Source organism: Salvelinus namaycush, unplaced genomic scaffold (genome assembly GCF_016432855.1).
Source record: "Salvelinus namaycush isolate Seneca unplaced genomic scaffold, SaNama_1.0 Scaffold289, whole genome shotgun sequence".
Classification (NCBI taxonomy): domain Eukaryota; kingdom Metazoa; phylum Chordata; class Actinopteri; order Salmoniformes; family Salmonidae; genus Salvelinus; species Salvelinus namaycush.
In genome coordinates this window covers 165,220-190,947 of record NW_024059774.1, presented here as the reverse complement: position 1 = coordinate 190,947, position 25,728 = coordinate 165,220, and the positions used below count along the sequence as shown (strand labels likewise).

The window sequence follows — 25,728 nt, the reverse complement described above, 5'->3', positions numbered from 1 at the left end:
AAAGGTATAGGAGGTGAAGAGGAGGGAGAGGTGGAGTGAGACAGAGATAAAGGTATAGGAGGTGAAGAGGAGGGAGAGGTGGAGTGAGACAGATAACGGTATAGGAGGTGAAGAGGAGGGAGAGGTGGAGTGAGACCGAGATAAAGGTATAGGAGGTGAAGAGGAGGGAGAGGTGGAGTGAGACAGAGATAAAGGTATAGGAGGTGAAGAGGAGGGTGAGGTGGAGTGAGACAGAGATAAAGGTATAGGAGGTGAAGAGGAGGGAGAGGTGGAGTGAGACAGAGATAAAGGTATAGGAGGTGAGGAGGAGGGAGAGGTGGAGTGAGACAGAGATAAAGGTATAGGAGGTGAGGAGGAGGGAGAGGTGGAGTGAGACGGAGATAAAGGTATAGGAGGTGAGGAGGAGGGAGAGGTGGAGTGAGACAGAGATAAAGGTATAGGAGGTGAAGAGGAGGGAGAGGTGGAGTGAGACAGAGATAAAGGTATAGGAGGTGAATAGGAGGGAGAGGTGGAGTGAGACAGATATAAAGGTATAGGAGGTGAGGAGGAGGGAGAGGGAGAGGTGGAGTGAGACGGAGATAAAGGTATAGGAGGTGAGGAGGAGGGAGAGGTGGAGTGAGACGGAGATAAAGGTATAGGAGGTGAAGAGGAGGGAGAGGTGGAGTGAGACAGAGATAAAGGTATAGGAGGTGAAGAGGAGGGAGAGGTGGAGTGAGACAGAGATAAAGGTATAGGAGGTGAAGAGGAGGGAGAGGTGGAGTGAGACAGAGATAAAGGTATAGGAGGTGAAGAGGAGGTTGAGGTGGAGTGAGACGGAGATAAAGGTATAGGAGGTGAAGAGGAGGTTGAGGTGGAGTGAGACAGAGATAAAGGTATAGGAGGTGAGGAGTAGGGAGAGGGAGAGGTGGAGTGAGACATAGATAAAGGTATAGGAGGTGAGGAGGAGGGAGAGGTGGAGTGAGACAGAGATAAAGGTATAGGAGGTGAAGAGGAGGTTGAGGTGGAGTGAGACAGAGATAAAGGTATAGGAGGTGAAGAGGAGGTTGAGGTGGAGTGAGACGGAGATAAAGGTATAGGAGGTGAAGAGGAGGTTGAGGTGGAGTGAGACAGAGATAAAGGTATAGGAGGTGAGGAGGAGGGAGAGGGAGAGGTGGAGTGAGACATAGATAAAGGTATAGGAGGTGAGGAGGAGGGAGAGGTGGAGTGAGACAGAGATAAAGGTATAGGAGGTGAAGAGGAGGGAGAGGTGGAGTGAGACAGAGATAAAGCTATAGGAGGTGAAGAGGAGGGAGAGGGAGAGGTGGAGTGAGACATAGATAAAGGTATAGGAGGTGAGGAGGAGGGAGAGGTGGAGTGAGACAGAGATAAAGGTATAGGAGGTGAAGAGGAGGGAGAGGTGGAGTGAGACAGAGATAAAGGTATAGGAGGTGAGGAGGAGGGAGAGGTGGAGTGAGACAGAGATAAAGGTATAGGAGGTGAAGAGGAGGGAGAGGTGGAGTGAGACAGAGATAAAGGTATAGGAGGTGAGGAGGAGGGAGAGGTGGAGTGAGACGGAGATAAAGGTATAGGAGGTGAAGAGGAGGGAGAGGTGGAGTGAGACAGAGATAAAGGTATAGGAGGTGAAGAGGAGGGAGAGGTGGAGTGAGACAGAGATAAAGGTATAGGAGGTGAAGAGGAGGGAGAGGTGGAGTGAGACAGAGATAAAGGTATAGGAGGTGAAGAGGAGGGAGAGGTGGAGTGAGACAGAGATAACGGTATAGGAGGTGAAGAGGAGGGAGAGGTGGAGTGAGACCGAGATAAAGGTATAGGAGGTGAAGAGGAGGGAGAGGTGGAGTGAGACAGAGATAAAGGTATAGGAGGTGAAGAGGAGGGTGAGGTGGAGTGAGACAGAGATAAAGGTATAGGAGGTGAAGAGGAGGGAGAGGTGGAGTGAGACAGAGATAAAGGTATAGGAGGTGAGGAGGAGGGAGAGGTGGAGTGAGACAGAGATAAAGGTATAGGAGGTGAGGAGGAGGGAGAGGTGGAGTGAGACGGAGATAAAGGTATAGGAGGTGAGGAGGAGGGAGAGGTGGAGTGAGACAGAGATAAAGGTATAGGAGGTGAAGAGGAGGGAGAGGTGGAGTGAGACAGAGATAAAGGTATAGGAGGAGGGAGAGGTGGAGTGAGACGGAGATAAAGGTATAGGAGGTGAAGAGGAGGGAGAGGTGGAGTGAGACAGATATAAAGGTATAGGAGGTGAGGAGGAGGGAGAGGGAGAGGTGGAGTGAGACGGAGATAAAGGTATAGGAGGTGAGGAGGAGGGAGAGGTGGAGTGAGACAGATATAAAGGTATAGGAGGTGAGGAGGAGGGAGAGGTGGAGTGAGACGGAGATAAAGGTATAGGAGGTGAGGGAGAGGTGGAGTGAGACAGATATAAAGGTATAGGAGGTGAGGAGGAGGGAGAGGGAGAGGTGGAGTGAGACGGAGATAAAGGTATAGGAGGTGAAGAGGAGGGAGAGGTGGAGTGAGACAGAGATAAAGGTATAGGAGGTGAAGAGGAGGGAGAGGTGGAGTGAGAGAGATAAAGGTATAGGAGGTGAAGAGGAGGGAGAGGGAAAGGTGGAGTGAGACGGAGATAAAGGTATAGGAGGTGAAGAGGAGGGAGAGGTGGAGTGAGACAGACATAAAGGTATAGGAGGTGAAGAGGAGGGAGAGGTGGAGTGAGACAGAGATAAAGGTATAGGAGGTGAAGAGGAGGGAGAGGTGGAGTGAGACAGAGATAAAGGTATAGGAGGTGAAGAGGAGGGAGAGTTGGAGTGAGACAGAGATCAAGGTATAGGAGGTGAAGAGGAGGGAGAGGGAAAGGTGGAGTGAGACGGAGATAAAGGTATAGGAGGTGAAGAGGAGGGAGAGGTGGAGTGAGACAGAGATCAAGGTATAGGAGGTGAGGAGGAGGGAGAGGGAAAGGTGGAGTGAGACAGAGATAAAGGTATAGGAGGTGAAGAGGAGGGAGAGGTGGAGTGAGACAGAGATCAAGGTATAGGAGGTGAGGAGGAGGGAGAGGGAAAGGTGGAGTGAGACAGAGATAAAGGTATAGGAGGTGAAGAGGAGGGAGAGGTGGAGTGAGACAGAGATAAAGGTATAGGAGGTGAAGAGGAGGGAGAGGTGGAGTGAGACAGAGATAAAGGTAGAGAAAAAGAGCATGAGGCAGAGATAGAGAGCTTGACCATAGCAAGAAAGAGAGACAGAGAGATGCACGAGAGAGAGAGAGAGGGGGACATGACTCAGAGAGAGACAAGAGATACAGAGAGAGACAAGAGATACAGAGAGAGAGACATGACTCAGATAGAGACAAGAGATACAGAGAGAGAGAGACATGACTCAGATAGAGACAAGAGATACAGAGAGAGACAAAGAGATACAGAGAGAGAGAGGGAGATAGAGAGAGATATACAGAGAGCGGGAGGGAGAGATATACAGAGGGAGGGGGAGATATACAGAGAGAGGGAGAGAGGCAGGGAGAGAGAGAGGGAGAGATATGGGGCGAGAGAGGGAGAGATACGGGGCGAGAGAGGGAGAGATACGGGGTGAGAGAGGGAGAGATACAGGGCGAGAGGCAGGGAGAGAGGGAGGGAGAGATATATAGAGAGAGAGGAGGACATTTATGTGGTTGAGGAGGCCCTGTGTCTGGTCCAGTGGGTTGTCAGGACTCATAGAGTGTGTTTGTGGCGATCTGATGTGACAGGGAGGTAGCCTGTGCTGGCGTGCGTCTCTCTCTCTCTCTCTCTCTCTCTCTCTCTCTCTCTCTCTCTCTCTCTCTCTCTCTCTCTCTCATCCCCTCTCCCTCTATCTCTCTCTCTCCTCTCTCTCTCTCTCTCTCTCTCTCTCTCTCTCTCTCTCTCTCCCCTCTCTCTCTCTCTCTCTCTCTCTCTCTCTCTCTCTCTCTCTCTCTCTCTCTCTCTCTCTCTCTCATCCCCTCTCCCTCTATCTCTCTCTCTCTCTCTCTCCTTCTCTCTCTCTCTCCCCCTCTCTCTCCTCCCCCGTGTCCCCCTGCAGCACTAAGTGACCTACATCTCGTGTCAGGGGGTGTGGGGGCTGTGCACATGTGTGTGTGTGTTGTGTGTGGGCTGGGGCTAAGGGTTGTGTCGGCCATTGGAGCGTTGTAGCATGTGACTTATGGAGCTAAGGGTTGTGTCGGCCATTGGAGCGTTGTAACATGTGACTTATGGGGTTAAGGGTTGTGTCGGCCATTGGAGCGTTGTAACATGTGACTTATGGGGTTAAGGGTTGTGTCGGCCATTGGAGCGTTGTAACATGTGACTTATGGGGCTAAGGGTTGTGTCGGCCATTGGAGCGTTGTGACTTATGGGGCTAAGGGTTGTGTCGGCCATTGGAGCGTTGTAACATGTGACTTATGGAGCTAAGGGTTGTGTCGGCCATTGGAGCGTTGTAACATGTGATTTATGGAGCTAAGGGTTGTGTCGGCCATTGGAGCGTTGTGATGTTGTGTGTGTGTGTGTGTGTGTGTGTGTGTGTGTGTGTGTGTGTGTGTGTGTGTGTGTGTGTGTGTGTGTGTGTGTGTGTGTGTGTGTGTGTGTGTGTGTGTGTGTGTGTGTATTCTGATGTTGGGTGTATTCCCATCTATTTATAAGTCAGAGCAATACTCTCTCTGTCTCCGCCCCAGGCTAGGACTGACATGTTGTCTGTGTCAATAACAACACACCACAATGTTATTTGTGTGTGTGAGTGTGTGTCTGAGCATGTGTGTGTGTTTGTGAGAGGAAGAGAGAGAGAGAGGAACATGTGTGTGTGTTTGTGAGAGGAAGAGAGGAAGAGAGAGGAACATGTGTGTGTGTTTGTGAGAGGAAGAGGAAGAGAGAGAGAGGAACATGTGTGTGTGTTTGTGAGAGGAAGAGGAAGAGAGAGAGAGAGGAACATGTGTGTGTGTTTGTGAGAGGAAGAGAGAGAGGAAGAGAGAGGAACATGTGTGTGTGTTTGTGAGAGGAAGAGAGAGGAAGAGAGAGGAACATGTGTGTGTGTTTGTGAGAGGAAGAGGAAGAGAGAGAGAGGAACATGTGTGTGTGTTTGTGAGAGGAAGAGAGAGAGTGAGGAACATGTGTGTGTGTTTGTGAGAGGAAGAGAGAGGAAGAGAGAGGAACATGTGTGTGTGTTTGTGAGAGGAAGAGAGAGAGGAAGAGAGAGGAACATGTGTGTGTGTTTGTGAGAGGAAGAGAGAGAGAGAGGAACATGTGTGTGTGTTTGTGAGAGGAAGAGGAAGAGAGAGGAACATGTGTGTGTGTTTGTGAGAGGAAGAGAGAGAGAGAGGAACATGTGTGTGTGTTTGTGAGAGGAAGAGAGGAAGAGAGAGGAACATGTGTGTGTGTTTGTGAGAGGAAGAGGAAGAGAGAGAGAGGAACATGTGTGTGTGTTTGTGAGAGGAAGAGGAAGAGAGAGAGAGAGGAACATGTGTGTGTGTTTGTGAGAGGAAGAGAGAGAGGAAGAGAGAGGAACATGTGTGTGTGTTTGTGAGAGGAAGAGAGAGGAAGAGAGAGGAACATGTGTGTGTGTTTGTGAGAGGAAGAGGAAGAGAGAGAGAGGAACATGTGTGTGTGTTTGTGAGAGGAAGAGAGAGAGTGAGGAACATGTGTGTGTGTTTGTGAGAGGAAGAGAGAGGAAGAGAGAGGAACATGTGTGTGTGTTTGTGAGAGGAAGAGAGAGAGGAAGAGAGAGGAACATGTGTGTGTGTTTGTGAGAGGAAGAGAGAGAGAGAGGAACATGTGTGTGTGTTTGTGAGAGGAAGAGGAAGAGAGAGGAACATGTGTGTGTGTTTGTGAGAGGAAGAGAGAGAGAGAGAGAGAGGCACATGTGTGTGTGTTTGTGAGAGGAAGAGGAAGAGAGAGGAACATGTGTGTGTGTTTGTGAGAGGAAGAGGAAGAGAGAGGAACATGTGTGTGTGTTGGTGAGAGGAAGAGAGAGAGAGAGAGAGAGGAACATGTGTGTGTGTTTGTGAGAGGAAGAGAGAGAGAGAGAGGAACATGTGTGTGTGTTTGTGAGAGGAAGAGAGAGAGAGAGGAACATGTGTGTGTGTTTGTGAGAGGAAGAGAGAGGAACATGTGTGTGTGTTTGTGAGAGGAAGAGGAAGAGAGAGGAACATGTGTGTGTGTTTGTGAGAGGAAGAGAGAGAGGAACATGTGTGTGTGTTTGTGAGAGGAAGAGGAAGAGAGAGAGGAACATGTGTGTGTGTTTGTGAGAGGAAGAGGACGAGAGAGAGAGAGGAACATGTGTGTGTGTTTGTGAGAGGAAGAGGAAGAGAGAGAGAGAGGAACATGTGTGTGTGTTTGTGAGAGGAAGAGAAAGAGAGAGGAACATGTGTGTGTGTTTGTGAGAGGAAGAGGAAGAGAGAGAGAGAGGAACATGTGTGTGTGTTTGTGAGAGGAAGAGAGAGAGGAAGAGAGAGGAACATGTGTGTGTGTTTGTGAGAGGAAGAGAGAGGAAGAGAGAGGAACATGTGTGTGTGTTTGTGAGAGGAAGAGGAAGAGAGAGAGAGGAACATGTGTGTGTGTTTGTGAGAGGAAGAGAGAGAGTGAGGAACATGTGTGTGTGTTTGTGAGAGGAAGAGAGAGGAAGAGAGAGGAACATGTGTGTGTGTTTGTGAGAGGAAGAGAGAGAGGAAGAGAGAGGAACATGTGTGTGTGTTTGTGAGAGGAAGAGAGAGAGAGAGGAACATGTGTGTGTGTTTGTGAGAGGAAGAGGAAGAGAGAGGAACATGTGTGTGTGTTTGTGAGAGGAAGAGAGAGAGAGAGAGAGAGGAACATGTGTGTGTGTTTGTGAGAGGAAGAGGAAGAGAGAGGAACATGTGTGTGTGTTTGTGAGAGGAAGAGGAAGAGAGAGGAACATGTGTGTGTGTTGGTGAGAGGAAGAGAGAGAGAGAGAGAGAGGAACATGTGTGTGTGTTTGTGAGAGGAAGAGAGAGAGAGAGAGGAACATGTGTGTGTGTTTGTGAGAGGAAGAGAGAGAGAGAGGAACATGTGTGTGTGTTTGTGAGAGGAAGAGAGAGGAACATGTGTGTGTGTTTGTGAGAGGAAGAGGAAGAGAGAGGAACATGTGTGTGTGTTTGTGAGAGGAAGAGAGAGAGGAACATGTGTGTGTGTTTGTGAGAGGAAGAGGAAGAGAGAGAGGAACATGTGTGTGTGTTTGTGAGAGGAAGAGAGAGAGTGAGGAACATGTGTGTGTGTTTGTGAGAGGAAGAGAGAGGAAGAGAGAGGAACATGTGTGTGTGTTTGTGAGAGGAAGAGAGAGAGAGAGAGGAACATGTGTGTGTGTTTGTGAGAGGAAGAGAGAGAGAGAGGAACATGTGTGTGTGTTTGTGAGAGGAAGAGAGAGAGGAAGAGAGAGGAACATGTGTGTGTGTTTGTGAGAGGAAGAGAGAGAGAGAGGAACATGTGTGTGTGTTTGTGAGAGGAAGAGGAAGAGAGAGGAACATGTGTGTGTGTTTGTGAGAGGAAGAGAGAGAGAGAGAGAGAGGAACATGTGTGTGTGTTTGTGAGAGGAAGAGGAAGAGAGAGGAACATGTGTGTGTGTTTGTGAGAGGAAGAGGAAGAGAGAGGAACATGTGTGTGTGTTGGTGAGAGGAAGAGAGAGAGAGAGAGAGAGGAACATGTGTGTGTGTTTGTGAGAGGAAGAGAGAGAGAGAGAGGAACATGTGTGTGTGTTTGTGAGAGGAAGAGAGAGAGAGAGGAACATGTGTGTGTGTTTGTGAGAGGAAGAGAGAGGAACATGTGTGTGTGTTTGTGAGAGGAAGAGGAAGAGAGAGGAACATGTGTGTGTGTTTGTGAGAGGAAGAGAGAGAGGAACATGTGTGTGTGTTTGTGAGAGGAAGAGGAAGAGAGAGAGGAACATGTGTGTGTGTTTGTGAGAGGAAGAGGACGAGAGAGAGAGAGGAACATGTGTGTTTGTGAGAGGAAGAGGAAGAGAGAGAGAGAGGAACATGTGTGTGTGTTTGTGAGAGGAAGAGGAAGAGAGAGGAACATGTGTGTGTGTTGGTGAGAGGAAGAGAGAGAGAGAGGCACATGTGTGTGTGTTTGTGAGAGGAAGAGAGAGAGAGAGAGAGAGGAACATGTGTGTGTGTTTGTGAGAGGAAGAGAGAGAGAGAGGATCATGTGTGTGTGTTTGTGAGAGGAAGAGGAAGAGAGAGAGAGAGGAACATGTGTGTGTGTTTGTGAGAGGAAGAGAGAGAGAGAGAGGAACATGTGTGTGTGTTTGTGAGAGGAAGAGAGAGAGAGAGAGGAACATGTGTGTGTGTTTGTGAGAGGAAGAGAGAGAGAGAGGAACATGTGTGTGTGTTTGTGAGAGGAAGAGGAAGAGAGAGGAACATGTGTGTGTGTTTGTGAGAGGAAGAGGAAGAGAGAGAGAGAGGAACATGTGTGTGTGTTTGTGAGAGGAAGAGGAAGAGAGAGGAACATGTGTGTGTGTTTGTGAGAGGAAGAGAGAGAGAGAGGAACATGTGTGTGTGTTTGTGAGAGGAAGAGGAAGAGAGAGGAACATGTGTGTGTGTGTGTGAGAGGAAGAGAGAGAGAGAGGAACATGTGTGTGTGTTTGTGAGAGGAAGAGAGAGAGAGAGAGGAACATGTGTGTGTGTTTGTGAGAGGAAGAGAGAGAGAGAGGAACATGTGTGTGTGTTTGTGAGAGGAAGAGAGAGAGAGAGGGACATGTGTGTGTGTTTGTGAGAGGAAGAGAGAGAGAGAGGAACATGTGTGTGTGTTTGTGAGAGGAAGAGAGAGGAAGAGAGAGGAACATGTGTGTGTGTTTGTGAGAGGAAAAGAGAGAGAGAGGAACATGTGTGTGTGTTTGTGAGAGGAAGAGGAAGAGAGAGGAACATGTGTGTGTGTTTGTGAGAGGAAGAGAGAGAGAGAGGAACATGTGTGTGTGTTTGTGAGAGGAAGAGGAAGAGAGAGGAACATGTGTGTGTGTTTGTGAGAGGAAGAGAGAGAGAGAGGAACATGTGTGTGTGTTTGTGAGAGGAAGAGAGAGGAACATGTGTGTGTGTTTGTGAGAGGAAGAGGAAGAGAGAGGAACATGTGTGTGTGTTTGTGAGAGGAAGAGAGAGAGAGAGGAACATGTGTGAGTAGATTTAAGATGAAGTGGTGGACACAGAACAGCACCAACCTCGGCCTCCCGCCAACAAAATATCTCTGTGTTGTAAAACCAGCACCAACCTCGGCCTCCCGCCAACAAAATATCTCTGTGTTGTAAAACCAGCACCAACCTCGGCCTCCCGCCAACAAAATATCTCTGTGTTGTAAAACCAGCACCAACCTCGGCCTCCCGCCAACAAAATATCTCTGTGTTGTAAAACCAGCACCAACCTCGGCCTCCCGCCAACAAAATATCTCTGTGTTGTAACACCAGCACCAACCTCGGCCTCCCGCCAACAAAATATCTCTGTGTTGTAAAACCAGCACCAACCTCGGCCTCCCGCCAACAAAATATCTCTGTGTTGTAAAACCAGCACCAACCTCGGCCCCCCGCCAACAAAATATCTCTGTGTTGTAAAACCAGCACCAACCTCGGCCTCCCGCCAACAAAATATCCCTGTGTTGTAAAACCAGCACCAACCTCGGCCTCCCGCCAACAAAATATCCCTGTGTTGTAAAACAGGCACCAACCTCGGCCTCCCGCCAACAAAATATCCCTGTGTTGTAAAACCAGCACCAACCTCGGCCTCCCGCCAACAAAATATCTCTGTGTTGTAAAACCAGCACCAACCTCGGCCTCCCGCCAACAAAATATCTCTGTGTTGTAAAACCAGCACCAACCTCGGCCTCCCGCCAACAAAATATCTCTGTGTTGTAAAACCAGCACCAACCTCGGCCTCCCGCCAACAAAATATCTCTGTGTTGTAAAACCAGCACCAACCTCGGCCTCCCGCCAACAAAATATCTCTGTGTTGTAACACCAGCACCAACCTCGGCCTCCCGCCAACAAAATATCTCTGTGTTGTAAAACCAGCACCAACCTCGGCCTCCCGCCAACAAAATATCTCTGTGTTGTAAAACCAGCACCAACCTCGGCCCCCCGCCAACAAAATATCTCTGTGTTGTAAAACCAGCACCAACCTCGGCCTCCCGCCAACAAAATATCCCTGTGTTGTAAAACCAGCACCAACCTCGGCCTCCCGCCAACAAAATATCCCTGTGTTGTAAAACAGGCACCAACCTCGGCCTCCCGCCAACAAAATATCCCTGTGTTGTAAAACCAGCACCAACCTCGGCCTCCCGCCAACAAAATATCTCTGTGTTGTAAAACCAGCACCAACCTCGGCCTCCCGCCAACAAAATATCCCTGTGTTGTAAAACCAGCACCAACCTCGGCCTCCCGCCAACAAAATATCTCTGTGTTGTAAAACCAGCACCAACCTCGGCCTCCCGCCAACAAAATATCTCTGTGTTGTAAAACCAGCACCAACCTCGGCCTCCCGCCAACAAAATATCTCTGTGTTGTAAAACCAGCACCAACCTCGGCCTCCCGCCAACAAAATATCTCTGTGTTGTAAAACCAGCACCAACCTCGGCCTCCCGCCAACAAAATATCTCTGTGTTGTAAAACCAGCACCAACCTCGGCCTCCCGCCAACAAAATATCTCTGTGTTGTAAAACCAGCACCAAACTCGGCCTCCCGCCAACAAAATATCTCTGTGTTGTAAAACCAGCACCAACCTCGGCCTCCCGCCAACAAAATATCTCTGTGTTGTAAAACCAGCACCAACCTCGGCATCCCGCCAACAAAATATCCCTGTGTTGTAAAACCAGCACCAACCTCGGCCTCCCGCCAACAAAATATCTCTGTGTTGTAAAACCAGCACCAACCTCGGCCTCCCGCCAACAAAATATCTCTGTGTTGTAAAACCAGCACCAACCTCGGCCTCCCGCCAACAAAATATCTCTGTGTTGTAAAACCAGCACCAACCTCGGCCTCCCGCCAACAAAATATCTCTGTGTTGTAAAACCAGCACCAAACTCGGCCTCCCGCCAACAAAATATCCCTGTGTTGTAAAACCAGCACCAACCTCGGCCTCCCGCCAACAAAATATCCCTGTGTTGTAAAACCAGCACCAACCTCGGCCTCCCGCCAACAAAATATCTCTGTGTTGTAAAACCAGCACCAACCTCGGCCTCCCGCCAACAAAATATCTCTGTGTTGTAAAACCAGCACCAACCTCGGCCTCCCGCCAACAAAATATCTCTGTGTTGTAAAACCAGCACCAACCTCGGCCTCCCGCCAACAAAATGTCCCTGTGTTGTAAAACCAGCAGGAACAGTAATGTGATGTGTTCCAGTGTTCTTTTACAGTAGATTCAGAAGACATTCTCATTCTAGAAGCAGCTTCCGTCTCATTATATATATAACAGTAATGTGATGTGTTCTTTTACAGTGGATTCTGAAGACATTCTCATTCTAGAACCAGCTTCCGTCTCATTATATATATAACAGTAATGTGATGTGTTCTTTTACAGTGGATTCTGAAGACATTCTCATTCTAGAACCAGCTTCCGTCTGATTATATATATAACAGTAATGTGATGTGTTCCAGTGTTCTTTTACAGTGGATTCAGAAGACATTCTCATTCTAGAACCAGCTTCCGTCTCATTATATATATAACAGTAATGTGATGTGTTCCAGTGTTCTTTTACAGTGGATTCAGAAGACATTCTCATTCTAGAAGCAGCTTCCGTCTGATTATATATATAACAGTAAGATGTGTATTCTGACCTGGAAATTCCACCACTGCTCATTAACTGTATATGTCCAATAATATGTTATTAACATATAATATGTGTCATAATAATCTAGAATTTTGCTTCCTGACTAGCGCAGCGGTCTACGGCACTACGGTCCTGCATCGCAGTGCTAGAGGCATCACTACAGATCTGGGTTTGATCCCGGGCTGTGTTACAACCGGTCGTGATCGGGAGTCCCATGGGGCGGCTCACAATTGGCCCAGCGTTGTCCGGGTTAGGGGAGGGTTTGGCCGGTGGGGGGCTTTACTTGGCTTATCGCGCTCTAGCGACTCCTTGTGGCGGGCCGGGCGCCTGCAGGCTGACCTCGTCGTCAGTTGAACGGTGTTTCCTCCGACACATTGGTGCGGCTGGCTTTCGGAGTTAAGTGGGAGGATGTTAAGAAGCGTGGTTTGGTGGGTCATGTTTTGGAGGACGCATGACTCGACCTTCGCCCCCCCGAGCCCGTTGGGGAGTTGCAGCGATAATTAAACCACGATTACTACAAGTTTACATAGCTGGCCGCTGGACCAATTTACCAATCTAAAACAAATGTTAGCTGACATGGGATAATTGAGTGACTGTCAGTGACTCACATAACAAGAGAAAAACTGATGCGTAACCAAATGTCAACATTCTGCACCTTGTGTATTCTACTATTCTAACTGAACAGTATGTCGAGATCACGACTGAGTAAAAGTAAAAAAATAAATATACAGTATATAACTACAGTACTGGGCAAACGTTTTAGAACACCTACTCATTCAAGGGTTTTTCTTTATTTTTACTATTTTCTACATTGTAGAATAATAGTGAAGACATCAAAACTATGAAATAACACATATGGAATCATGTAGTAACCAAAAAAGTGCTAAACAAATCAAAATATATTTTATATTTGAGATTCTTCAAAGTAGCCACCCTTTGCCTTGATGACAGCTTTGTACACTCTTGGAATTCTCTCAACCAGCTTCATGAGGTAGTCACCTGGAATGCATTTCAATTAACAGGTGTGCCTTGTTAAAAGTTAATTTGTGGAATTTATTTCCTTAATGCGTTTGAGCCAATCAGTTGTGTTGTGACAAGGTAGGGGTGGTATACAGAACATAGCCCTATTTCGTAAAAGACCATGTCCATATTATGACAAGAACAGCTCAAATAAGCAAACGACATTCCATCATTACTTTAAATCAGTCAATATGGAAAATGTCAAGAACTTTGAAAGTTTCTTCAAGTGCAATCCCACAAACCAACAGTCGCTATGATGAAACTGGCTCTCATGAGGACCACCACAGGAATGGAAGACCCAGAGTTATTTGATAAAATGCTGGGTTCGTTGTCTGAGTCACGCGCAGGACACAGGTTTGAGAAAAACACAACAGTCTTTACTCAAAATATTATACAAAACCGGAATATCTCCAACAAGGAAACTTAACAAATAGAGAGAACCCTCCAACACACACGGTAACACAAAACAATCACGGACAAAACAGAAAGGTAGACGAGAGGGTAAATAAGGAACATAATAAGGGAATAGAAATCAGATGTGCGTAATCAAGGACAGGAGCCGACCTCAGCCGAAGTCGTGACAAGTTACCTCTGCTGCAGAGGATAAGTTCATTAGAGTTACCAGCATCAGAAATTGCAGCCGAAATAAATGCTTCACACTTCACACTAATGTGTTATTAGTAGTATCTGCTCTGCATACTGTATGTGTCACGTTCCTGACCTTGTTTTCCTTTTGTATAGTTGTGTTTAGTGGGTCAGGACGTGAGCTGGGTGGGCAGTCTGTGTTGTTTGTTCTATGTTAAGTGTTAGGTTTAATTGACCTTGTATGGCTCTCAATCAGAGGCAGGTGTTTTACGTTTTCCTCTGATTGAGAACCATATATAGGTAGGTTGTTTCACATTGTTTGTTGTGGGTGGTTGTCTTCCGTGTCTGTGTATGTCGCACCACACGGGACTGTTTCGTTTTCGTTCGTGTCTGTTCCTGTTCGTGCGTTCTTCGTGTTTATGTAAGTTCTCATGTTCAGGTCTGTCTACGTTGTTTTGTAATTTTCCAAGTGTTTTTCGTGTTCGTCTTTCAATAAATCATTATGGATTCAACATACGCTGCATTTTGGTCTGATCCCTACTCCTCCTCTTCAGACGAAGAGGAGGAGAGAAACCGTTACAGTATGTGTTATTAGTAGTATCTGCTCTGCATACTGTATGTGATATTAGTAGCAGGGTTTTCTATCAACCTGTGAGAAAATATACCACAATGAATACACCAATGACATCATCATCACAACCCTGATAACAAAACAACACACAACACGAGAAATTGTCTTTTTACTGTTTATTATTAAAATAGGTTTCTGGTAGTTTTGCATAATGTGTGTGTGTCAGGTGGAAGGGGTGCTGGTGGGGAGTCCTCCTGTTGGTTAGGGGGATTAGGGCAGGGGGGTTTACAAGGTTAGGGGGATTACAGAGTGTTTTCTTATTAATAGTTTTTACCTTTATTTAACTAGGCAAGTCAGTTAAGAACAAATGCTTATTTACAATGACGTCCTACCCCGGCCAAGCCCTAACCCGGACGACGCTGGGCCAATTGTGCGCCGCCCTATGGGACTCCAAATCACGGCCGGTTGTGATACATCCTGGAATTGAACCAGTTTTGTAGTGACGCCACTAGCACTGAGATGCAGTGCCTTAGACCGCTGCGCACCTCTGTAGTCAGTTGGTTAGTTATTGAAGCGGACCCGTCGCATGGAGCCCACAGTGCTGCTCTGGGAGCCCCAGTCAGAGGCGTTGTTGTAGTCACGTTTCTCCAAGACATAGTGGGGACCTCTGTAGTTAGGCTCCTGGTACACCACCCAGCTGAAGAGACAGGCAGACAGACAGACAGACAGACAGACAGACAGACAGACAGACAGACAGGCAGGCAGGCAGGCAGACAGACAGACAGGCAGGCGGGCAGACAGGCAGGCGGGCAGGCAGGCAGGCAGGCAGACAGGCAGGCAAGCAGGCAGGCAGGCAGGCAGGCAGGAAGGAACAGAAAAATAAACAGTGTGATTAGAGACATATCACATTGGTTCCATCAACTAGAGCTTGTAGGTTACAACTTTGGGATTATCCCATTGATTCTACTGGGCCAGGCCAACTGGATTATCCCATTGATTCTACTGGGCCAGGTCAACTGGATTATCCCATTGATTCTACTGGGCCAGGCCAACTGGATTATCCCATTGATTCTACTGGGCCAGGCCAACTGGATTATCCCATTGATTCTACTGGGCCAGGCCAACTGGATTATCCCATTGATTCTACTGGGCCAGGCCAACTGGATTATCCCATTGATTCTACTGGGCCAGGCCAACTGGATTATCCCATTGATTCTACTGGGCCAGGCCAACTGGATTATCCCATTGATTCTACTGGGCCAGGCCAACTGGATTATCCCATTGATTCTACTGGGCCAGGTCAACTGGATTATCCCATTGATTCTACTGGGCCAGGCCAACTGGATTATCCCATTGATTCTACTGGGCCAGGCCAACTGGATTATCCCATTGATTCTACTGGGCCAGGCCAACTGGATTATCCCATTGATTCTACTGGGCCAGGCCAACTGGATTATCCCATTGATTCTACTGGGCCAGGCCAACTGGATTATCCCATTGATTCTACTGGGCCAGGCCAACTGGATTATCCCATTGATTCTACTGGGCCAGGCCAACTGGATTATCCCATTGATTCTACTGGGCCAGGCCAACTGGATTATCCCATTGATTCTACTGGGCCAGGCCAACTGGATTATCCCATTGATTCTACTGGGCCAGGCCAACTGGATTATCCCATTGATTCTACTGGGCCAGGCCAACTGGATTATCCCATTGATTCTACTGGGCCAGGCCAACTGGATTATCCCATTGATTCTACTGGGCCAGGCCAACTGGATTATCCCATTGATTCTACTGGGCCAGGCCAACTGGATTATCCCATTGATTCTACTGGGCCAGGCCAACTGGATTATCCCATTGATTCTACTGGGCCAGGCCAACTGGATTATCCCATTGATTCTACTGGGCCAGGCCAACTGGATTATCCCATTGATTCTACTGGGCCAGGCCAACTGGATTATCCCATTGATTCTACTGGGCCAGGTCAACTGGATTATCCCATTGATTCTACTGGGCCAGGCCAACTGGATTATCCCATTGATTCTACTGGGCCAGGTCAACTGGATTATCCCATTGATTCTACTGGGCCAGGTCAACTGGATTATCCCATTGATTCTACTGGGCCAGGTCAACTGGATTATCCCATTGATTCTACTGGGCCAGGTCAACTGGATTATCCCATTGATTCTACTGGGCCAGGTCAACTGGATTATCCCATTGATTCTACTGGGCCAGGCCAACTGGATTATCCCATTGATTCTACTGGGCCAGGCCAACTGGATTATCCCATTGATTCTACTGGGCCAGGCCAACTGGATTATCCCATTGATTCTACTGGGCCAGGCCAACTGGATTATCCCATTGATTCTACTGGGCCAGGTCAACTGGATTATCCCATTGATTCTACTGGGCCAGGCCAACTGGATTATCCCATTGATTCTACTGGGCCAGGTCAACTGGATTATCCCATTGATTCTACTGGGCCAGGTCAACTGGATTATCCCATTGATTCTACTGGGCCAGGTCAACTGGATTATCCCATTGATTCTACTGGGCCAGGTCAACTGGATTATCCCATTGATTCTACTGGGCCAGGTCAACTGGATTATCCCATTGATTCTACTGGGCCAGGTCAACTGGATTATCCCATTGATTCTACTGGGCCAGGCCAACTGGATTATCCCATTGATTCTACTGGGCCAGGCCAACTGGATTATCCCATTGATTCTACTGGGCCAGGCCAACTGGATTATCCCATTGATTCTACTGGGCCAGGCCAACTGGATTATCCCATTGATTCTACTGGGCCAGGCCAACTGGATTATCCCATTGATTCTACTGGGCCAGGCCAACTGGATTATCCCATTGATTCTACTGGGCCAGGCCAACTGGATTATCCCATTGATTCTACTGGGCCAGGCCAACTGGATTATCCCATTGATTCTACTGGGCCAGGTCAACTGGATTATCCCATTGATTCTACTGGGCCAGGCCAACTGGATTATCCCATTGATTCTACTGGGCCAGGTCAACTGGATTATCCCATTGATTCTACTGGGCCAGGTCAACTGGATTATCCCATTGATTCTACTGGGCCAGGTCAACTGGATTATCCCATTGATTCTACTGGGCCAGGTCAACTGGATTATCCCATTGATTCTACTGGGCCAGGCCAACTGGATTATCCCATTGATTCTACTGGGCCAACTAAATCAAACATCGATAAAGGACAGTATTTGACGTGTGTTTAGCTGCGTTTACATTACTGACCCATGACGGCAAGACGGAACTGGATGTCATGGTAGAGCTAAACCAGATGTTAGCCCTCGAAACTACTACAACGATGTTAGCCCTTGAAAATATATATATACGTATATTTTCAATATATAGTCATTGTATTATCAGGATATATTTAGAAACATCACATAGAGCCTAGCAAATAAGTTTAGTGGTTTAAAGAGCTGTAATCATTCTGTTTAGAGGTTTAAAGAGCTGTAATCATTCTGTTTGGAGGTTTAAAGAGCTGTAATCATTCTGTTTGGAGGTTTCAAGAGCTGTAATCATTCTGTTTAGTGGTTTAAAGAGCTGTAATCATTCTGTTTAGTGGTTTAAAGAGCTGTAATCATTCTGTTTGGAGGTTTCAAGAGCTGTAATCATTCTGTTTAGTGGTTTAAAGAGCTGTAATCATTCTGTTTAGTGGTTTAAAGAGCTGTAATCATTCTGTTTGGTGGTTTCAAGAGCTGTAATCATTCTGTTTAGTGGTTTAAAGAGCTGTAATCATTCTGTTTGGAGGTTTAAAGAGCTGTAATCATTATGTTTGGATGTTTAAAGAGATGTAATCATTCTGTTTGGATGTTTAAAGAGCTGTAATCATTCTGTTTAGAGGTTTAAAGAGCTGTAATCATTATGTTTGGATGTTTAAAGAGCTGTAATCATTCTGTTTGGATGTTTAAAGAGCTGTAATCATTCTGTTTGGATGTTTAAAGAGCTGTAATCATTCTGTTTAGAGGTTTAAAGAGCTGTAATCATTCTGTTTAGTGATTTAAAGAGCGGTAATCATTCTGTTTAGAGGTTTAAAGAGCTGTAATCATTCTGTTTAGAGGTTTAAAGAGCTGTAATCATTCTGTTTGGAGGTTTAAAGAGCTGTAATCATTCTGTTTAGAGGTTTAAAGAGCTGTAATCATTCTGTTTAGTGGTTTAAAGAGCTGTAATCATTCTGTTTGGAGGTTTAAAGAGCTGTAATCATTCTGTTTAGAGGTTTAAAGAGCTGTAATCATTCTGTTTAGAGGTTTAAAGAGCTGTAATCATTCTGTTTAGTGGTTTAAAGAGCTGTAATCATTCTGTTTGGAGGTTTAAAGAGCTGTAATCATTCTGTTTAGAGGTTTAAAGAGCTGTAATCATTCTGTTTAGTGGTTTAAATAGCTGTAATCATTCTGTTTAGAGGTTTAAAGAGCTGTAATCATTCTGTTTGGAGGTTTAAAGAGCTGTAATCATTCTGTTTAGAGGTTTAAAGAGCTGTAATCATTCTGTTTAGAGATTTAAAGAGCTGTAATCATTCTGTTTAGAGGTTTAAAGAGCTGTAATCATTCTGTTTAGAGATTTAAAGAGATGTAATCATTCTGTTTAGATGTTTAAAGAGATGTAATCATTCTATTTAGAGTTTTAAAGAGCTGTAATCATTCTGTTTAGAGGTTTAAAGAGCTGTAATCATTCTGTTTGGAGGTTAAAAGAGCTGTAATCATTCTGTTTAGAGGTTTAAAGAGATGTAATCATTCTGTTTGGAGGTTTAAAGAGATGTAATCATTCTGTTTGGAGGTTTAAAGAGATGTAATCATTCTGATTAGAGGTTTAAAGATATGTAATCATTCTGTTTAGTGGTTTAAAGAGCTGTAATCATTCTGTTGGGAGGTTTAAAGAGCTGTAATCATTCTGTTTGGAGGTTTAAAGAGCTGTAATCATACGGTTTGGAATTTTGGATGTAAGCTAGGATGTTTTTCAAACAAGCAAAACTTTTTATGAGTAGATAATGTGTATGGATATTAGGACCTGGGAGGTATCAGTGAAACAAAAGGCAAGGGCCTTCACTACAGACCAGAGGTGGATTCAACAAATGGAAATAGTTTGCGAATGTTAGCTAACGTTAGCTAAAACATCCCATTTGTTTTGTATCAGCATCGAACGTTAGCTAACCCTGACTAACAGTCAGACAAGGTAGCGTGCGGTGAACACGTCTGTTTGGGGTCTAAACTGACGCTACAAATAGTTCTGTGGTCATGTGAGGTTTCTACACGTGGAGGAAGAACAGAAAAGTCAGATGCGGTTTAAATATTGCCGCTAAAAATATATATTTACAGTTTCACCATAACATTTTGGAATGTTCATTCAAATCTTTCAACTGAAAATGTTACTAGGTGAAACAAAGAGAACCCTTGTTGACCTCTCCTCGGGGTCAACCCCCTATGTAGAGGACGTGTACCAACGCTCCTCCCACCAGGGCAAATGCAGCACTACTCAAGTACAATATTTGGTTGTGTCCTAAATAGCATTTACAGGTCCTGGTCAAAAGTAGTACACTAAATAGGGAATAGGGTGCCATTTGCCTCTAACCTGGGTATCTGGACCTGGTAGGTCTAGGAGGATAGAGGCAGCCCTGTTCAGACTGTATATTATAGAGGACTACTTACGCTCCTCCCAGGACACGGATAGAGGCAGCCCTGTTCAGACTGTATATTATAGAGGAGTACTTACGCTCCTCCCAGGACACGGATAGAGGCAGCCCTGTTCAGACTGTATATTATAGAGGACTACTTACGCTCCTCCCAGGACACGGATAGAGGCAGCCCTGTTCAGACTGTATATTATAGAGGACTACTTACGCTCCTCCCAGGACACGGATAGAGGCAGCCCTGTTCAGACTGTATATTATAGAGGACTACTTACGCTCCTCCCAGGACACGGATAGAGGCAGCTCTGTTCAGACTGTATATTATAGAGGACTACTTACGCTCCTCCCAGGACACGGATAGAGGCAGCCCTGTTCAGACTGTATATTATAGAGGACTACTTACGCTCCTCCCAGGACACGGATAGAGGCAGCTCTGTTCAGACTGTATATTATAGAGGACTACTTACGCTCCTCCCAGGACACGGATAGAGGCAGCCCTGTTCAGACTGTATATTATAGAGGAGTACTTACGCTCCTCCCAGGACACGGATAGAGGCAGCCCTGTTCAGACTGTATATTATAGAGGAGTACTTACGCTCCTCCCAGGACACGGATAGAGGCAGCCCTGTTCAGACTGTATATTATAGAGGACTACTTACGCTCCTCCCAGGACACGGATAGAGGCAGCTCTGTTCAGACTGTATATTATAGAGGACTACTTACGCTCCTCCCAGGACACGGATAGAGGCAGCCCTGTTCAGACTGTATATTATAGGGGACTACTTACGCTCCTCCCAGGACACGGATAGAGGCAGCCCTGTTGAGACTGTAGCGAGTCATCATGTTGGGTATGTCATCCTGTAGTTCTGTCCTCTTACCAGAGAACCCAGCCCTCTCAAACAGATGGGCTCGGGCAGGAGACGAGTCCTGGGAGAGATGATAGAGGGTTAGTGTGTGTGTGTTTGTCCCAGTCTGTGTGGGTCGTCCTCAGGGGATAATTGTACCAGGTTGGCCAATAACAGAAACTATCAGCTAGTCATTTTAGTTTGTGAGTATTTCCCCTGTGTGTGTGTGTGTGTGTGTGTGTGTGTGTGTGTGTGTGTGTGTGTGTGTGTGTGTGTGTGTGTGTGTGTGTGTGTGTGTGTGTGTGTGTGTGTGTGTGTGTGTGTGTGTGTGTGTGTTCTGTGTCTGTGTCTGTGTCTGTCTGTGCTCGTATGCCTCTCTGTGGGTCCTCTCCGTCTCACCTGTTTGACTGAACGCACCGAGGAGACATGGTCCACCTGGGCACACCACTTGTCGTAGCAGTTGTACTCTCCCTTCTCTGCCATGTCCCACAGGTACTGACGCCCTCTGAAGTTCTCCTGCTCGTAGCCCACCCATCTGAACCACACACACACAGACACAACCTCTGAACAGTGGAACAGTGACTGCAGAGAACAACAGTGTGGTGGAGGGGAAAGCTGGGGACACGATACATCTATATGTCTTAGGATGAACACATTAGGAATGTAATTGTGAAAGAACAGGATTGGCCAGATCTGAATTACTGCAATGATACTGAAAATCATTTCCTGCTCGGAGAAGAATAAACTATATTCTATTTGATTATATTCTCTTTTGTTCTGAATGATATTGGTATTTTTGAAGTGAACATGTATTTCTGTTAAAGTGATATAATCCAGAGTTACTAACTTATTGACATGGTACATCTCTAGGAAAAAACTAACTTACTGACATGGGTACAATCTCTATGAAATAACTAACTTACTGACATGGTACTCTCTATGAATAACTAACTTATTGACGTGGTACATGGGCTTATCTCTCTATGAAATAACTAACTTATTGACATGGTACTTGGTACATCTCTATGAAATATCTAACTTATGATGTGGTACATGGTACATCTCTATGAAATATCTAACTTAATGATGTGGTACATGGTACATCTCTATGAAATAATAACTTATTGACGTGGTACATGGGCTTTCTCTATGAAATAACTAACTTATTGACATGGTACATCTCTATGAAATAACTAACTTACTGACATGGTACATCTCTATGAAATAACTAACTTATTGACGTGGTACATGGTACATCTCTATGAAATAACTAACTTATTGACATGGTACATGGTACATCTCTATGAAATAACTAACTTATTGATGTGGTACATGGTACATCTCTATGAAGTAACTAACTTATTGATGTGGTACATCTCTATGAAATAACTAACGTATTGACGTGGTACATGGTACATCTCTATGAAATAACTAACTTATTGACATGGTACATCTCTATGAAATAACTAACTTACTGACATGGTACATGGTACATCTCTATGAAATAACTAACTTACTGACATGGTACATCTCTATGAAATAACTAACTTACTGACGTGGTACATCTCTATGAAATAACTAACTTATTGACATGGTACATCTCTATGAAATAACTAACTTATTGACGTGGTACATCTCTATGAAATACTAACTTACTGACATGGTACATCTCTATGAAATACTAACTTACTGACATGGTACATCTCTATGAAATAACTAACTTATGACGTGTACATGGTACATCTCTATGAATAACTACTTATTGACATGGTACATCTCTATGAAATAACTAACTTACTGAACATGGTACATCTCTATGAAATAACTAACTTATTGACATGTTACATCTCTATGAAATACTAACTTATTGATACATGGTACTCTCTATGAAATACCTAACTTATTGACGTGGTACATCTCTATGAAATAACTAACTTACTGACATGGTACATCTCTATGAAATAACTAACTTATTGACGTGGTACATGGGCTTTCTCTATGAAATAACTAACTTACTGGCATGGTACATCTCTATGAAATAACTAACTTATTGACATGGTACATGGCTTTCTCTATGAATAACTAACTATTGACATGGTACGTGGTACATCTCTATGAAATAACTAACTTGACATGGTACATCTCTATGAAATAACTAACTTACTGACGTGTACATCCCTATGAAATAACTAACTTATTGACATGGATGGTACATCTCTATGAAATAACTAACTTATTGACATGGTACATCTCTATGAATTAACTAACTTATGACGTGGTACATCTCTATGAAATAACTAACTTATTGACTGGTACGTGGTACATCTCTATGAAATAACTAACTTATTGACATGGTACATCTCTATAAATAACTAACTTATTGACGTGTACTGGGCTTTCTCTATGAAATAACTAACTTATTGACATGGTACGTGGTACTCTCTATGAAATATCTAACTAATGATGTGGTACATGGTACATCTCTATGAATATCTAACTTAATGTGTGGTACATGGTATATCTCTATGAAATACACTAACTTATTGACGTGGTACATGGCTTTCTCTATGAAATAACTAACTTATTGACATGGTACGTGGTACATCTATGAAATATCTAACTTAATGATGTGGTACATGGTACATCTCTATGAAATATCTAACTTATTGACGTGGTACATGGGCTTTCTCTATGAAATAACTAACTTAATGATGTGGTACATGGTACATCTCTATGAAATAACTAACTTATTGACATGGTACATGGGCTTTCTCTATGAAATATCTAACTTAATGAAATATGTAAATGGTTTTGCTCTGATTTAAAGAGTCAGATACGTTATCTTGTGTGTCGGACGAGGGCATCACGTGTTTGGACCTACCCTCCCACTGGACCCGTAGAAGGCACGTTGGAGCACAGACCCCAGCTTGCTGCGGAGATAGGATGGAGGGATCTCTAATTAAACACATGAACTTCAGACATGACCTTTGTCCACAACATCTTTGCCAGCTATCTCACTCAGATGTACACAGCTGACAGGAGCTACTAGAAGGGTCACAGACCCTGGACACATTCATATGCTAAACATAGATCACACACACATGCTGCATTATTGTAAACACACACGCATACACACACACGTACGTACGTACGTACGCACGCACGCACGCACGCACACACACACACACACATCAATAATCTTGCTGCCAAATTCAGATAAGGGACAGCATGTAACTGTGACAAAACATTTATTTGATCTATAGAGCCTGTGGTTATACTTTAAAGATGGAATGGTTATCTGTGAACTTTGTACTTTTTGTTCAGTAATAATGTCTAATGTAATTTATTGCGAGTACCAAATGGCACCCTATTCCCTATGTAGCGCACTACTTTTGACCAGACCTATATGGGCTGTATGGGGCACTACATAGGGAATAGGGTGCCATTAAAATCAGGCCATTATGACAAACTACAATTGTGTTTCAATCCTTTCCCTATAAACAGGAATCAGGCTAGCCATCACAGGCTAGCCATCACAGGCTAGCCATCATTCAAAATTAGATGATTTAACAGGAATCAGGCTAGCCATCATTCAAATTTATATGATTTGGGCGACTTTTGGTGTCAGGTGCATAGAGATAAGGGTTGGAGTCCATTTAATTTCAATTCTAGTCAGTTCAGAAAGCAAACCTAATTCCAATTCCAATTTTCCTGAATTGTCTGGAATTGAAATGGAATTGACCCCAACTCTGATAGTGATCCTATAATCCTACAGGATTCTCTGTATCTATTTGTATGGTCACGTGTAACAGAGTCAGAGAGAAGGTGTGCAACACAAACTAGAGGACAGAGAGGAACTATGGCTGTGTTTACACAGGCAGCACAATTCTGATCTTTAGCCCGATTATTGGCAAAAGAGCTGATCTGATTAGTCAAAAGATCAGTTAGAGAAAAAACTATCCGAATTGGGCTGCCTGTAAAAACACAGACATACGGATGGACACACAGACGGGCTTGATGGGTGGGGGTCTGTAGAGGGGGGGGGGGTCAGGGAATCACAGGGAACCCCCCCCCCACTCTTCCCCTATCTAACACCTCACCTAAACGGGACGGGCAGCACACCTGGCCCTGATCACAGCACTCTGAACATACCTGGTTTGTTGGACTAGTCCGTAGACTTTAGTGAAGATGTTCATGTCAGCTCCAAGAGGCCAGGAGAAAGACCTTTAAATACAGCGCTGTCCAGGTCACAGCTGACAGGAGCTACTAGAAGGGTCACAGACCCTGGACACATTCATATGCTAAACACAGCTCACAGGTCACACACACATGCTGCATTATTGTAAACACACACACACACACACACACACACACACACACACACACACACACACACACACACACACACACACCACACACACACACACACACCACACCACACACACACACACACACACACATAGAAATGCAGACACAAATAAACACCCACCATAAACACAAATACACAGAAACACAGATTGAAGAATATGTGCATTGTATCTGCACACGCACGCACGCACGCACGCACGCACGCACGCACGCACGCACGCACGCACGCACGCACGCACGCACGCACGCACGCACGCACGCACGCACGCACACCACACACCCTCTTTGACGCTGCGTATGTACTAACAGAACAGGGAGTGCAGTGCCAACAGTTTTACCTCCTAACAATTCAGCGTTTTTCAAACAATATGCCTCCCCTCCATGATAATAACTGTATTCAGTCTGGATGGCTGGGTGCAGGACAGGCTGTAAAGCACTGCAGAGCTGAATGGAACAGTGCATCTGGCTGCTACTATGCAGAATGGAGGCTTCTGTCATGGACGTCTATGGTTATTCAGATCAACGCTTCCTGACTGGGTAAATAACTCAAACCCCCCCCATCATACACATAGACATACATTACATCAGAGTCACGTCTCCTTTTGTTGACGCCGTTGGCATAGAAGAGGATATCTGTTATGATTCTGACCTCTCAACCTGCTAGGATGTGATAGGCTACTGTAGAACAGGACATTCCTCTCTCAACTGGCTAGGATGTGATAGGCTACTGTAGAACAGGACATTCCTCTCTCAACTGGCTAGGATGTGATAGGCTACTGTAGAACAGGACATTCCTCTCAACCTGCTAGGATTGTGATAGGCTACTGTAAACAGGACATTCCTCTCTCAACTGGCTAGGATGTGATAGGCACTGTAGAACAGGACATTCCTCTCAACCTGCTAGGATGTTATAGGCTACTGTAGAACAGGACA

The 25,728-nt window shown here is 45.4% G+C and overlaps 1 protein-coding gene across 1 annotated transcript; it reads right to left on the bottom strand.

Annotated features, from left to right (window-relative positions):
- Positions 1-14,478: 14,478 nt before the first annotated feature.
- LOC120039652 (gamma-crystallin N-A-like) lies at positions 14,479-24,623 on the bottom strand. Its single transcript, XM_038985061.1, has 4 exons — positions 24,580-24,623; positions 20,827-20,962; positions 20,370-20,509; positions 14,479-14,614 (listed from the first exon to the last, which is right to left on the bottom strand). The coding sequence occupies exons 1-4, from the start codon at positions 24,621-24,623 to the stop codon at positions 14,479-14,481; spliced, it is 456 nt and encodes a 151-aa protein (XP_038840989.1).
- Between the last annotated feature and the right edge of the window lie 1,105 nt (positions 24,624-25,728).